This window comes from Hylobates moloch, unplaced genomic scaffold, assembly GCF_009828535.3.
Source record: "Hylobates moloch isolate HMO894 unplaced genomic scaffold, HMol_V3 SCAFFOLD_9, whole genome shotgun sequence".
NCBI lineage: Eukaryota > Metazoa > Chordata > Mammalia > Primates > Hylobatidae > Hylobates > Hylobates moloch.
The window spans coordinates 124976138-124989792 of record NW_026652284.1 but is presented as its reverse complement, the minus strand read 5'-3'; the positions used below and the strand labels follow the sequence as shown (position 1 = coordinate 124989792).

Here is a 13655-nt window from a genome sequence, read left to right as displayed (position 1 = left end):
GCTTCCTGGCTGCAGTCTGCACCTGGCTGAGCGTACTGTCGGCGTCTCTCCCTCCCTGTCTCAGCCTTTGCTTCCCGTCTGCAGTCTGCACCTGGCTGAGCGTACTGTCGGCGTCTCTCCCTCCCTGTCTCAGCCTTTGCTTCCCGTCTGCAGTCTGCACCTGGCTGAGCGTACTGTCCGTGTCTCTCCCACCTTGTCTCAGGCGCTGCACAATAGAGGTTCAGAAGCTGATTGGACCTGAGCTGGGACCGGGACCGAGAACAAAAAGAGACAGAAACTTGTGAACGTGACCCAGCAATAAGGGGTTGGGGAAGGTGAGCAGGGACTCCAGGTTCTGTGAACGGGGTCCACAGAGTAAATGGATTGTGTCCAAGATGAGTTAGAATGTCTTGAGATGGGGCTGGGCACGTTGGCTCACGCCTGTAATCTCAGCACTTTGGGAGGCCGAGGTGGGCGGATCATGAGGTCAGGAGATCAAGACCTTCCTGGCTAACATGGTGAAACCCCGTCTCCACTAAAAATACAAAAAATTAGCCAGGCATGGTGGTAGGCGCCTGTAGTCCCAGCTACTCGGGAGGCTGAGGCAGGAGAATCGCTTGAACCCGGGAGGCAGAGCTTGCAGTCAGTTGAGATCGCGTCACAGCAGTCCAGCCTGGGCGACAGAGCGAGACTCCGTCTCAAAAAAAAAAAAAATGTCTTGAGATGAACCTATCCTGGATGCTTTGGAAATAGCTAGGGAGAGCAACAGAAGCTACAAGTGAGTCTGGTTATGACACAGGACTCTTTCGGTGCCACTTTGCCAGCGGGAGACCTCCACGGCCGGCAACGCCCCTGCCCAGGGCCTCACAGCTCCAGGCTGCTGGAGGTACCTGCCCACTCAACCCGGTGGGCTGTGTGTGGCTTGTGCTTTGGGCTGGATCCCACGCTCACCATGGGATCTGCGCTCGGCCTGCAGCTGGGCCGGGCATGCCACGACCTGCTTCCACCTTGGGCGCCAACATCTGGATGAGAGGAACGTGGTGGCGCCTGAAAAACCTGGAGACACCAGAAACCCTGGATCCCCAGAAGAGTTGTTATTCCCGCTGTCTGTGCTGTAGGTGTGAAGGTGCGTGCTGCACATCCCGGTTTCCAGCATGGGACAAAGACTCAGAGAGGCACCTGCCGGGAGTCTCAGGCAATGGGACCCAGTGGCGGGCATGTGGGCAGCTGCCCCAGGTGGAAGGGATCTTGGCACAGCCCTTGGTTTCCCAGGTGGAAGGGATCTTGGCACAGCTCTTGGTTCCCCAGGCTGACCCTGACCTTCATGCTTTTCTGCCCATGGCCCAGACTTCAAGCCCCATGTTGGGGATGCTCAGGGACAACCCTTCAGCCTCCCCCACCATGTCCCAGCTACTGCCCAGGGTTCTTGTTCTCTGGAGGGTGGATCTAGCCCTCCCCATCTTGGTGCCCTACCAGGGCCAGGCTTCCCGTGGCTCTTTCTGCAGCCCCTGGCACGGACTGTGGGGTGCACAGCCCGGGGAGCAGTGGGCCTTGGAGGGGCCAGGTCTGCATGTTCCCACCCCCACCATGGAGTTTGACACACCAGTGGGCAGGTAACTCAATCCCCCCTCACCTTCTCTTCATCTGTTAGGGGTGACAAGGTGCTCCCAGTGGGGCCAAGAGGATGCAGCACCCCCACCGGCTCCCCTTCTGGCCACACCCTTCTCTCCTGGCCCACCTTCTGAGCTGGCAGGGCTTCCTTCCTGGCTTCTGCTGGGCAGTGTATTAGGGTCCTCTAGAGAGACAAAACCAATAATGGAGTTTAGGAGAGGGGATTTTTATTTCTTTGAGACACAGTCTTGCCCTGTCACCCAGGCTGGAGTGCAGTGGCTCAATCTCGGCTCACTGCAACCTCTGCCTCACAGGTTGAAGTGATTCTCCTGCCTCAGCCTCCCAAGTAGCTGGGATTACAGGCACCCAGCACCACATCCAGCTAATTTTTGTATTTTTAGTAGAGACGGGGTCTCACCATGTTGGCCAGACTGGTCTCGAACTCTGGACCTCAGGTGATCCGCCTACTTCTGCCTCCCAAAATGCTGAGATTACAGGCAGGAGCTACCGTGCCCAGCCAGGAGAGGGGATTTATTAGGGGAACTGGCCCACACACTTATGGAGGCTGAGAAGTCCTCCCACAGGCTGTCTGCAAGCTGGAGACCTAGAGAAGCCGTTAGTGAGGTTCAGTCCAGGTAAGAAGGCGGTTGAACCAAGGAAGCCAGTGGTGTAACTCTCATTCTGAGGCTGACTGGCCAAGAGCCCTGGGAGACCTCTGTGGCAAGCCTGAGTCCAAAGGCCAAAGAACCTGGAGTCCTGATGTCCAAGGGCAGGAGATGGGTGTCTCCCTCCAGAAAAGAGAATTTGCTTCCCTTCTCCCTTTGTGTTCCATCTGGGCCCCCAGCCAAGTGGATGTGCCTGCCCACGCTGAGGGCCGATCTTCACGGAGTCCACTGAAAACATCCTCACACACTCACAAACAATGCTTCGCCAGCTGCCAGGTGCAGTGTGTGTGCCTTAGTCCCAGCTACTCAGGAGGCTAAGGTGGGAGAAACACTTGAACCTGGAAGCTGGAGGCTGCAGTAAGCCATGATTGTGCCATTGCACTCCAGGCTGGCTGACAGAGAGCTCCTGTCTCAAAAAAAGAAAGGTAGATAGAGCTCCACCAGACATCTAGGCTTTTTTTTTTTTTAACAGGGTGTCACTCTGTCACCCAGGTTGCAATGCTGTGGTGCTATCATAGCTCACTGCAGCCTTGACTTCCCAGGGCAACCCATCCTCCCACCTCAGCCTCCTGAGTAGCTGGGACTACAGCCTACAGGCACAGACCACAATACCTGGCTAATTTTTAAATTTTTTGTAGAGAAGTTTCACCATGTTGCCCAAGCTGGTCTCAAACTCCAGGGCTTAAGCAAACCTCCCACCTCAGCCTCCCAAAGTGATGGGATTACAGGCAGCAGACATGGCAGCCACCTAAGGCACCTTGTATCCTCTGAGTCGGCTTTACACCACCCGAAATTCACCGCCACACAGGGCCTGGTGCTAAGGCCTGGCTGTGCCCAATGGTTCCGCAGCAAGACCCCGGCAGGCCTGTGGGGAGCTCAGCTGCATATGCGTCTATGGCGTCCCCTGTGCCCTGCTCTTTGGGGACTGAGCATAGCTGCCTCTCCCTCCCTCCCTCCTGCCCATTCCTGGACATTTCCAGAAGGTCCCAGGAAATGGTGGCTGATGGTGGTTCCTGAGGCCACACCACGGGCTGCCTGGTGCCCTTTCCCTCCCCAGTGCCCGGCTGGAGCAAGAAGCCGAGCTCCTGGTGGGAGCTGGCCCTTTCTTTAGACTTTGCTTCACCTTCAGGACGTGGGGTTCTGAATTTCTGCGCTGGGGCCCCGCCGGCTCAGGTGGGCTTCCCGCGTGAATCCTCGGCCTGTCGTCCCCGTCGTCAGGAAGCCCAGCGGGGCGCCCGCCTGCCCTCTGTGTCCTCCCGGCGCTCGCGGCCGTGCACCTTCTGGTGCTGGATGAGGGTGGACAGCCGGCTGCAGGCCCTCCCGCAGGCGCGGCACCGGTACGGCCTCTCGCCGCTGTGGAGCCGGTAGTGCTCGTTCAGCGTGTAGCTCCTGCGGAAGGCCTTGCCGCACTCGGTGCACGCGAAGGGCTTCTCCTTGGTGTGGATCTTCTGGTGCAGAGTGAGGTTGGACTTGCGACCGAAGGCCTTGCCGCACTCCGCGCACTCGAACGGCTTCTCGCCCGTGTGTAGGCGCAGGTGCAGCAGCAGCAGGGAGTTGTGTCGGAACGGCCTCCCGCACACCGGGCACTCGTGGGGCGGGTCCCCCGCCTGGGGCCTCTGCGCAGCTCCGAGCAGGGCTCCCTTTCCCGCGCCGCCGTCCTGGGCGCCCTCCTCGGCGTGCAGCCGGTGGTGCTTCAGGAGCGAGGACCCTCGGATGAAGCGCTGCCCACACCGCAGGCACCGGAAGGGCCGCTCCCCGCTGTGGATGCGGCCGTGCTCGTTGAGGGTGAACCTGCGGCAGAACGCCTTGCCGCACTCGGCGCACGCGAAGGGCTTCTCCCCGGTGTGGAACTTCTGGTGCTGCAGCAGCCGGGAGCTGCGGCTGAAGGCCTTGCCGCACTCGCCGCACGCGTAGGGCCGCTCGCGGGTGTGGACGCGGTGGTGCGCAGCCAGCTGCGTGCTCTGCCGGAAAGTCTTCCCGCACTCGCCGCACTGGAACGGCTTCTCCTCAGTGTGGATCAGCTGGTGCCGCAGCAGGATGGAGCTCTGCTTGAAGGCCTTCCCGCATTCCGTGCACTGGAAGGGCTTGGCGCCGGTGTGGATGATCTGGTGCCTGAGCAGCAGCGAGTTGTATCTGAACGCCTTGCCGCACACGCACCTGTAGCGAGGGGCTGAGCTCCCCACAGGCCGGCCCGGGTCTTCCTGCAGAACCCTTGGGGAGGCGCTGTGCTCCCGAGCCCGGGGGTGGGTGGGGTTAGCTGACCCGTCCTCAGGACCGCCGTGCGGGTGGGGTGGTGCGGGATGCCCCCGGGGGAGACACCCCCACACGGTGCCCGGCAGTCCTGCCTGCCTGGAGAGCTTTCTTTGCAGAGGAGACTCCATGATCCCAGCCTCCATCCTGGAATCTGAGAGAAGGAACAGAAAACGGAAGGATGATCCAGCCTCTACACTCACAAACGAACTCACTGTTTGAAGACAGAACCTTTTTAATCCCAAGTCTTCCCCCAACACCCAGCGTTACTGAGGTATAAATGACAAATAAAACTTGTATACAGGAGGCTGAGGCAAGAGAATTGCTTGAACCGAGACAGAGGTTGTAGTGAGCCGAGATCTGGCCACTGCACTCCAGCCTGGGCGAAAGAGTGAGACTGTCTTAAAACAAAACTTGTATATATTTTTGGTGTACAACATGATTCAATACACATCTACACTGTGAAATGATACCACAATCAAGTGAAGACAGTCTTTGTTAGACGTGTAGGGAGGTTTGAGAAATTATTGCCAGAGGTTTTAAAATCAGGGTTTCAGGCCAGGTCCAGCGGCTCACGCCTCTAATCTCAGCACTTTGGGAAGCCGAGGTGGGCTGATCACCTGAGGTCAGGGGTTCAAAACCAGCCTGGCCAACATGGTGAAACCCCATCCCTACTAAAAATACAAAAATTATCTGTGCACGGTGGCGGGCGCCTGTAGTCCCAGCTACTCAGGAGGCTGAGGCAGGAGAATTGCTTGAACCCAAGAGGCAGAGGTTGCAGTGAGCCAAGACCGCACCACTGCACTCCAGCCTGGGCGACAAAAGCAAAACTCCGTCTCAAAAAAATAATAGTAATAAAAATAAAATAAATCAGGGTTCAGGTGAGAAGGGAACAAAAAGGCTAATAATGGCTCCAGCACTGTGCGAGGCTAGCTCAAGGGGAGCGCATAGGAGAGGCCCAAGGTCTGGCAGGGAAGACAGGCCAGGCATGAGGTGCAAGTTGCACCTCACCCCACAGCCACGTTCTTTACTCCTCTCTCCTTCAGAGTTCACCCACAGTTCATTCACTCAGCACACGTCTGGGCAGGTGCGTAGAGCAGGTGCCTGCACGGACCTCCGGGACTGGGGGCCTCCTCCCCAACTCAAGGTTCTTTCTGCAGCCTCCACTGCCCTGAGCTCAGTCCCTGGCACACGGGCCATAGGGAACCAGGAAAACCAAAGCAACCTGTGGGCAAGCAAGCCTCCCAGGTGCCAAGGCAAGAGACCGAGGGCACAAGCTGTTCCAGTGTAATAAAGAAAATATATAAAATAAGAATAGTTATACTAGAAATAGATTATAGATATGATGATATATGAATATTATTAGTCATCAGCTTGTAGCATTACTCTTTATTCTAATATTATAATAATCTCTGTTCTGGCCGGGTGCGGTGGCTCACGCCTGTAATCCCAGCACTCTGAGAGGCCGAGGCGGCGGATCACAAGGTCAGGAGATTGAGACCATCCTGGCTAACACGGTGAAACCTCGTCTCTACTAAAAATACAAAAAATTAGCCGGGCGTGGTGGCGGGTGCCTGTAGTCCCAGCTACTCGGGAGGCTGAGGCAGGAGAATGGCGTGAACCTGGGAGGTGGAGCTTGCAGTGAGCTGAGATCGCGCCACGGCACTCCAGTGTGGGCGACAGCGAGACTCCATCTCAAAAATAATAATAATAATCTCTGTTCTACAATTATAACCTAGGAAAAACTAGGCCATACAGAGATAGGAGCTGAAGGGACACGGTGAGAAGTGACCAGAAGAGTGTGAGCCTCTGTCATGCCAGGACAGGGCCACTAGAGGGCTCCTTGGTCTAGCGGTAACGCCAGTGCCTGGGAAGAGGCCCACTACTTAGCAGATCTTGGTCTAGCAGTAGCCCCAGTGCCTGGAAGGCACCAGTTACTTAGCAGGCCTGGAAAGGGAGTCTCCCTTTCCCCATGGTAGCTAGAGAAGAGTCTGCTCCACCACCTCCTGTGGAAGGCCTGACATCAGTCAAACTCGCCCACAGCCATCCCGAGGCCTCACCGTCTCCCTGTGATGCTGTGCTTCCGCGGTCACGCTCCTGTTTCACTTTCATGTTCCACCCTGTACACCTGGCTCTGCCTTCTAGACAGCAGTGGCAGAATTAGTGAAAGTACTAAAAGTCATTAAAATGCATAGAAGAAATAATGGCGTAAGCTGTCCTGTCTCTCTCTCCTCCTCGGCTGCCAAACAGGGAAGGGCCCCCTGTCCGGTGGACATGTGACACCTGACCTTATCAATCATTGGAGATGACTCACACTCTTTACCCTGCCCCTTTCGCCTTGTATCCAGTAAATAACAGCGCAGCCAGGCATTCAGGGCCACTACCAGTCTCCACGTCTTGGTGGTACTGGTCCCCAGGGCCCAGCTGTCTTTTCTTCTATTTCTTTGTCTTGTGTCTTTATTTCTACAATCTCTTGTCTCTGCATATGAGGAGAAAAACCCACAGACCCTGTAGGACTGGTCCCTACACAACCCAAGGGTAATGGCCACTGTGTGCACAGACCTGGCCCCTGACACCTTGGGGACACCAAAATGGAAAACTCATGCACTTGGGTCTTCCTGCATAAGTTAGTTTTGACCTTAGACCTACAAGCAAGGCAGTTAGTAGGAAATCTGGCCCTGTTGTGAGGAGCTAAACACACACACCTCCCATTATGGGAGAAGGGACCTGCAGAGGGCTGCACGGAGGCCAGGCCGCATTGGCAGCACACGACACGCCCTGCGGTGCGGCAGCAGCCCAGGCCTTCCAGTGCCTTGTACTCACCTGTGCACAGGCTGGCTTTGGCCACGCTCTGTTCAGCCACCTGCAGAATCAAGGCCCCCGGCTCCTCTCCTTGCTCCAATAGGGAGATCAGTGCTGGTTTGGCAACAAGAAAGCCTAAGCTCAGAGAAGGAAAGCAGCATGTATCAGTACAGGAGGGAGGAGGGACACCCGGGTGCCTGGCTGGAGGCCAGCAGGGGCACAGAGTGCTTGGAGTGGGTCAGGAACATTCACTATCCCAGGAGGGGGCAGCTAGGTGGCCAGGGGGAGATGGGGGGCCTGCCCCAGGAGAGAAGCCTCAGGCAGGCTGACACTGGCAGTGGATGCCCAACAGGAAGCAGAGAGGGGCTCCTTGGGGAGCCTCCAGCTTCCCCTCGAAAATGTGTCAGACCTTGAATCTGGAATGGAACCACCTTCCTTTGAAGCTAACACAGACGCACCTCCCAGCCCCAGGACCAAAGGCAGAAGCCCTCACCTAGTGAGGCCAGGTTCCCATAGTTCTCCAGCATCACGTCCCTGTAGAGTGCCTGCTGGTCGGGGGCCAGGCAACTCCACTCTATCCTCGTGAAGTACACAGCCACATCCTCGAACACAACAGCTTCCTGCAACCACATACTCCGCTATCCAGGCAGTCAAGGGCTCGGTGAGAATCCAGCAGATGAGAAACATTTGCGTGATCTGCTAGAGACCTCTCTCCTTGCAGATCTTTGCTGCATCCACAGGGCCCAGCAGAGAAAGGGCAGCCCAACACTCCCCGAGTGAGGCAGAAGCCCCAGAGAGGAAGAGGAAAAAACTGAGCTTGGGGGAGGGAGAGAGATTTACCAGGAAGGGGGTCCCAACCTTGGCCTCACCCTCTCCACAGGCTATCAGGGATTTGGGGAAGGAGGACCTGCACTGGTGGGGAGCTTCCCCACCCTCTGGGTCTCAATTTCTAACACCAGCAGTGAGTCAGCATCAGGAGACGGAGGATGGGCTGACCATTCACACCAGGAAGGAGGCAGGCACTGGGGAAGGACAGGGACCCTGCCCTCAATGGCTGACCATAGAAGCTTAGGGGCCACAGGAGGCCGCAGGAAGCCCACTTCTGCCCAAAGGCTGGAGGGATTTGGCAGAGCCATGTGTGAGGCCTGGCCACAGAGCGAGGAGGCTGTCCTCCGCTTGCAGACTCCATCCTGTGATGTGGGTGGGTATGAGGCAACCTGGAAGGTTCTCAGGGCTGAAAAGCTGAGGCTAGGGGCGAAGCAGTCTCCTGGGGCAGTGGACAGGCTCAGGGGGTGCTCACCTGGGGTCCAGGCATCGGGAGTGCCATCGCCATTCCAGGGTACCCTCTGTGGAGCAGCAGGTGCTACAGACAGTGAATTCTGGGGGAATATAGAGCCATGAGTGGAAGGAGCCCAGGCCTAAGGCCCTCCAGCCCCCCAAAAGGCCCCTCCAGATCCAGAAGGGAGCAGGAGAGGGTAAAGTGCTGGGGCAATCACATCAGCCACCTCCTTCACGTCCCAAGGAGAAGCTGCACCCAGGCTTCTCCATTGGAACACCCATTCCTTCCAATGTTTTCTGGCTGCCACCTTGCTGGAAGGCCTGCTGTGACCACCCTTTTTAAAACTGCCACCTCCCCTCCTGCCTGGGAATTCCTTATCCTCGCTCCTTGCTTTATTTTTCTCCATAGCAGTATGCCATCTGACATAAGACAAGTTAACTTCCTTGCTCCTTATCTGCCTTCCCCAATTAGACAAGGCCTCTGGTCTGTAGCCGTGGGGCCTGAGGAAGGGCTTGGCACACAGCATGTGCTCAGAAAGGATTTATGAAATGAACAAAGCGTGACTGGTTAGAGCAAAATTATTGTTTTGTTTTGTTTGAGACAGGGTCTCGCTCTGTCGCCCAGGCTGGAGTTGGTGGCATGATCTCGGTTCACTGCAACCTCTGCCTCCTGGGCTTAAGATCTCCTCCCAGAACGGCCAAGGTTGCACCATTGCACTCCGGCCTGGGCAACACTGTTCATTATGAAATGAGTGACTCTGCAACCAATAAAACCATGTTGTGGGAACATCAGAAAACATTCTTGCGTTTTACCACATGAAACAAGCAGACTGTAAGCAGAAAAACAAAGCTGGTAGCATAGAACCCTAGTTCTCTCCACGTCACAGAATTACGAGTGGTTCCTGTTTTTCTCCTATTTTTCTTTCCTTTTTTTGAGACAGGGTCTCAATGTGTGACCCAGGCTGGAGCACACTGGTGTGATCTCAGCTCACTGCAGCCTCAACTTCCTCCCAGGGCTCAAGCAATCCTCCCACCTCAGCCTCCTGAGTAGCTGGAACTACAAGCGCATGCCACCTGTAGGGGGCAGCTAATTTTTTAAAATTTTTATTATGGATGAGGTCTTACTATGTTGCCCAGGCTGGTCTTGAACTCCTGGACCCAAGTGATCCTCTTGCCTCAGTCTCCCAAAGTGCTGGGATTACAGGTGTGAGCCACCACACCCGGCCTCTTTCTGTTTTTCTAATTTAAGACTTTTTTGGCCAGGTGCGGTGGAGACAGAGACCATCCTGGCTAACACGGTGAAACCCCGTCTCCACTAAAAATACAAAAAATTAGCCGGGCGTGGTGGCAGGCGCCTGTAGTCCCAGCTACTGGGGAGGCTGAGGCAGGAGAATGGCGTGAACCTGGGAGGCGGAGCTTGTATTGAGCCGAGATCGCGCCACTGCACTCCAGCCTGGGTGACAGAGCGAGACTCCAACTCGCTCTTGTTGCCCAGGCCGGAGTGCAATGGTGCCACCTTGGTCATCCTGGGAGGATTCCTTAAGCCCAGGAGGCAGAGGTTGCAGTAAACTGAGATCATGCCACCAACTCCAGCCTGGGCAACAGAGTGAAATTCTGTCTCAAACAAAACAAAACAATAATTTTGCTCTAAGCTGACGTATATAGAGTAGGCCTGAGGCCCTGGTCTCCTCACTCTTCCCTTCAACAGACACTTGAGCTCCTGGGTTTGGGTGAAGGTCTCCAGGGCTATCCATTTCTGTAGAGCTGGAGCCCTCTAAGTAGCTGCTACTTTGTAAAGAGATGTTTCCCATTAGGCATCAGTTAACAAAAAGCATGTGTTTAGAGGCTGGGCACGGTGGTTCATGCCTGTAATTCCAGCACTTTAGGAGGCCGATGAGGGCGGATTATTTGAAGTCAGGAGCTCGAGACCAGCCTGGCCAACATGGTGAAACCCTTCTCTACTAAGAATACAAAAATTAGCCGAGTGTGCTAGTACGCACCTGTAATCCCAGCTACTTGGGAGGCTGAGGCAGGAGAACTACTTGAACCCAGTAGACAGAGGCTGCAGTGAGCCAAGTTTGCCCCGCTGCACTCCAGCCTGGAGGACAGAGTGAGGCTCTCTCTCAAATAAAAATAGAGCATGTGTTTAGAGGCAGGACAGCTGCTTGGTCACAATGCTGTGAAGTGACATTTGGCCGCAGAGCCCTTTTGACACGTTAGGGTACAAAGGGCGATGGGGGTAGATCAGACAGATTCGTGAATCGCCCCTGCACAGAGGGCGCACACTGCAAACGCATGGAAGAGCAGGGCCACACCACCCCCACCCAGCCCCCACGCACTGTCTGTCCAGGGCAGTCTGTGGCAGGACCCACCTGGGCCACTGCGATGGCCACACGTGTTGTCCTCACCCCAACAAGGCAACCAGAGTATCTCAGGGTATGAGGCTGCCAGAAGACTTGACCCCTGACCTCTCAACACATACCACCCTCCACTCTGGTAAGAACTGCAACCCAGGACTAGGGTTGGACTTGGACTAGGAGGGGTAAGTTACTGCTGCTTTTTGTTTGCTCATGTCTAGGGAATGCATGTCCTCAGGGAGGGGCTACCTGGTTAGAGGGGGAAAAAACCTGCTTTTAGTTCTATCTTTGGAATTAGGAAATAAACATTCAATCAGACTAAACAGCACTGAGCTAAAAATAATCGAGCAGTGATATGACAACAGATCAAGCTGTTGCTGAGACAGAAAATGTCAAGGGGAGGAGGGTGCTAATTTTAGATGAAGGGCCACTAAGACATGTTACTGGGGGAAGTCACATTTAACTGGGGTCTGGAAGACTAGGAGGGGTTACCTCCTTCCATACATAGAATAAGCCCTGTTCCTCCGGGACCTGGGGCACCCCGCTCACTACGCCACAGCCATGCCAGCCTTCTCTCTCTTCCCCCGCCTGGGAGTTTCTCCTCAGGGATCTGAGGCTGCTTCTCTCCGCCAGCAGGTTTCAGTTCAAATGTCAACTCTTTTTTGTTGTTTGAGACGGAGTCTCCCTCTGTTGCCCAGCCTAGAGAGCCGTGGCGCGATCTCGGCTCACTGCAAGCTCCGCCTCCCGGGTTCACGCCATTCTCCTGCCTCAGTCTCCCGAGTAGCTGGGACTACAGGCGCCCGCCACCACGCCCGGCTAATTTTTTGTATTTTTAGTAGACACGGGGTTTCACCGTGTTAGCCAGGACGGTCTCGATCTCCTGACCTCGTGATCCGCCCGCCTCGGCCTCCCAAAATGCTGGGATTACAGGCGTGAGCCATTGCGCCCGGCCAAATGTTAACTCTTTACAGAGCCTCCCCTGACCGCCAAGGCTACCCTAACCCCCGAACTCTCACAATTTTATTTCTTTGGTTTATTCTGTGCGTGGCCCTTGTCAAAACCAAAAGTTATTTTGCTGCGTTATTGCCTGTTACACTAACGCCTCACCTCTATTACAATTCACGCTCCTGGAGGCGAGGGGTGCTGCCCGCTCACTGCGGGGTCCCCAGCACCGGAACGGTCACAGTTAAATACCCAACGGCTATTTACGAAATGACTGTTGGTCCAATAAATGCCCCAACCCGGGGAGGGGGCAAAACTGCGCAGGGTAAATGAAAGCTGCGGGAAAAGGCGTCCGCCGGGGAGCGAGGCTGCGGGGAAGAGCCCGCCCTCGGGCGGAAGCGAGGACCAGAGCCTGGTCCTCCCCGGAGCAGCCCCCAACTCGCCAGGCCTCCCCGCCTGCAGCCTCATCTCTGCGCAACCGTCCGGCTCGGCGGAGCGGGTCTCGGGGACCCGGCCGCACGCCCCCGACCACGGCCAGCATGGACCGGGGCGCAGGGCCCTTCGCCCCGATAAGGGTTCAGGACCCAAGGCGAGCGGAGGCGGCAGTGCCGGCTGCGGGTCCGCTCCCTGCCGAGCTCCGCGCGCCCACTGCAGGGGCTACTGCCTCCACCCGGCCGGGCTCGGAGGACCGCGCCCCTCCCAGTCCCCGCCCCGCGGCCGGGACCGACTCACCCTGGGCCGCCGGGACAGCGCGGGGAGGAGCGCAGGGCGCCCGGCTCTCAGGCTCCGGTTCCTTCCCCGCCCCCGGAAACGGCCGCTGCGCCGCTCTGGGAGGCTTGGAGGACCGCGCGCCTCGATGGCGCTCGCGTCTCGACGCCTTCCAGCCCCTGCGGCGCGGCGGTCGCCAGGGCCCCAGCGAGGGGCGCGCCTGGGGGGTTCGGGGCGAGACCGGGCATCAGTCCCAGGCCCGAGGGGAGCGGAAGGGTGTCGACGTTCTCGGCGCTCCTTTTCCCCCGGGATCGGAGGCGGCGAACGTTCATCCCTTGCGCCCACTCCCTGCCCCCGGGTGGCCTGCGGGGGTTGGGGAGCAGGGCGCGGAATCGACTCCCAGACCCGCAGGAACGGCGGAGTAGGGGCGTCGGACCGGGGTCGGTCTCTTATATAAATTTATGACATTGTTTAGTATGGCTTGTTTTGTTTTTGAGCCCGAGTCTCGCTTTTGTTCCCCAGGCTGGAGTGCAATGGTGTGATCTGGGCTCACTGCAACCTCCGCCTCTCAGGTTCAAGCGATTCTCCTGCCTCAGCCTCCGGAGTAGCTGGGACTACAGGTTCCCGCCACCACGCCCGACTAATTTTTGTATTTTTAGTAGAGACGGGGGTTTAACCATGTTGCCCGGGCTGATCTCGAACTCCTGATCTCAGGTGACCCGCCCGCCTCGGCCTCTCAAAGTGCTGGGATTACAGGCGTGAGCCACCGCACCGGGCCAGTTTCTGGGATCTTGAAGTGTCTTTGCTGCTCCCTCTGATCACTCTCAGACCACCTCTCCTGTCTGCACCCAAGGGTGGCCATTCTGACTTCTAACAGCCCTGTGATTTTTGTAAACATTTGTATGCTCTTCGTATTTACTGATTTAATCCTCACGGTAATCCTATCAAAATACTACTATTCCCATACTAAAATGAGGAGAGCATAGTGTCCCTGTTATTTGCCAAGGTCTAGTCTCTGGTTTTGTTTTTTTTTTTTTTTTTTTTTTTTTTTTTTTTTTTTTTT

The 13655-nt window shown here is 56.5% G+C and overlaps 1 protein-coding gene across 6 annotated transcripts; it reads right to left on the bottom strand.

Annotated features, from left to right (window-relative positions):
* On the bottom strand, positions 1-12699 carry LOC116813725 (zinc finger protein 517). 6 transcript variants are annotated; one of them, XR_009214845.1, is made up of 6 exons: positions 12617-12699; positions 8608-8686; positions 7801-7927; positions 7329-7442; positions 1613-4659; positions 1-242 (listed from the first exon to the last, which is right to left on the bottom strand). XR_009214845.1 is itself a non-coding variant. In XM_032760868.2 (5 exons), the coding sequence occupies exons 2-5, from the start codon at positions 8638-8640 to the stop codon at positions 3470-3472; spliced, it is 1464 nt and encodes a 487-aa protein (XP_032616759.1). In that variant the 5' UTR covers positions 8641-8686; positions 12617-12699; the 3' UTR covers positions 1-3469. The 6 variants fall into 6 exon arrangements, 3 of the variants coding, with proteins under 3 accessions (XP_032616759.1, XP_032616760.1, XP_058299993.1); XR_004371041.2 differs by having other exon boundaries at positions 1-1774; positions 3379-4659; XR_004371045.2 differs by having other exon boundaries at positions 1-1774; positions 3379-4659; positions 7801-8003; positions 12617-12646.
* Positions 12700-13655: the final 956 nt, after the last annotated feature.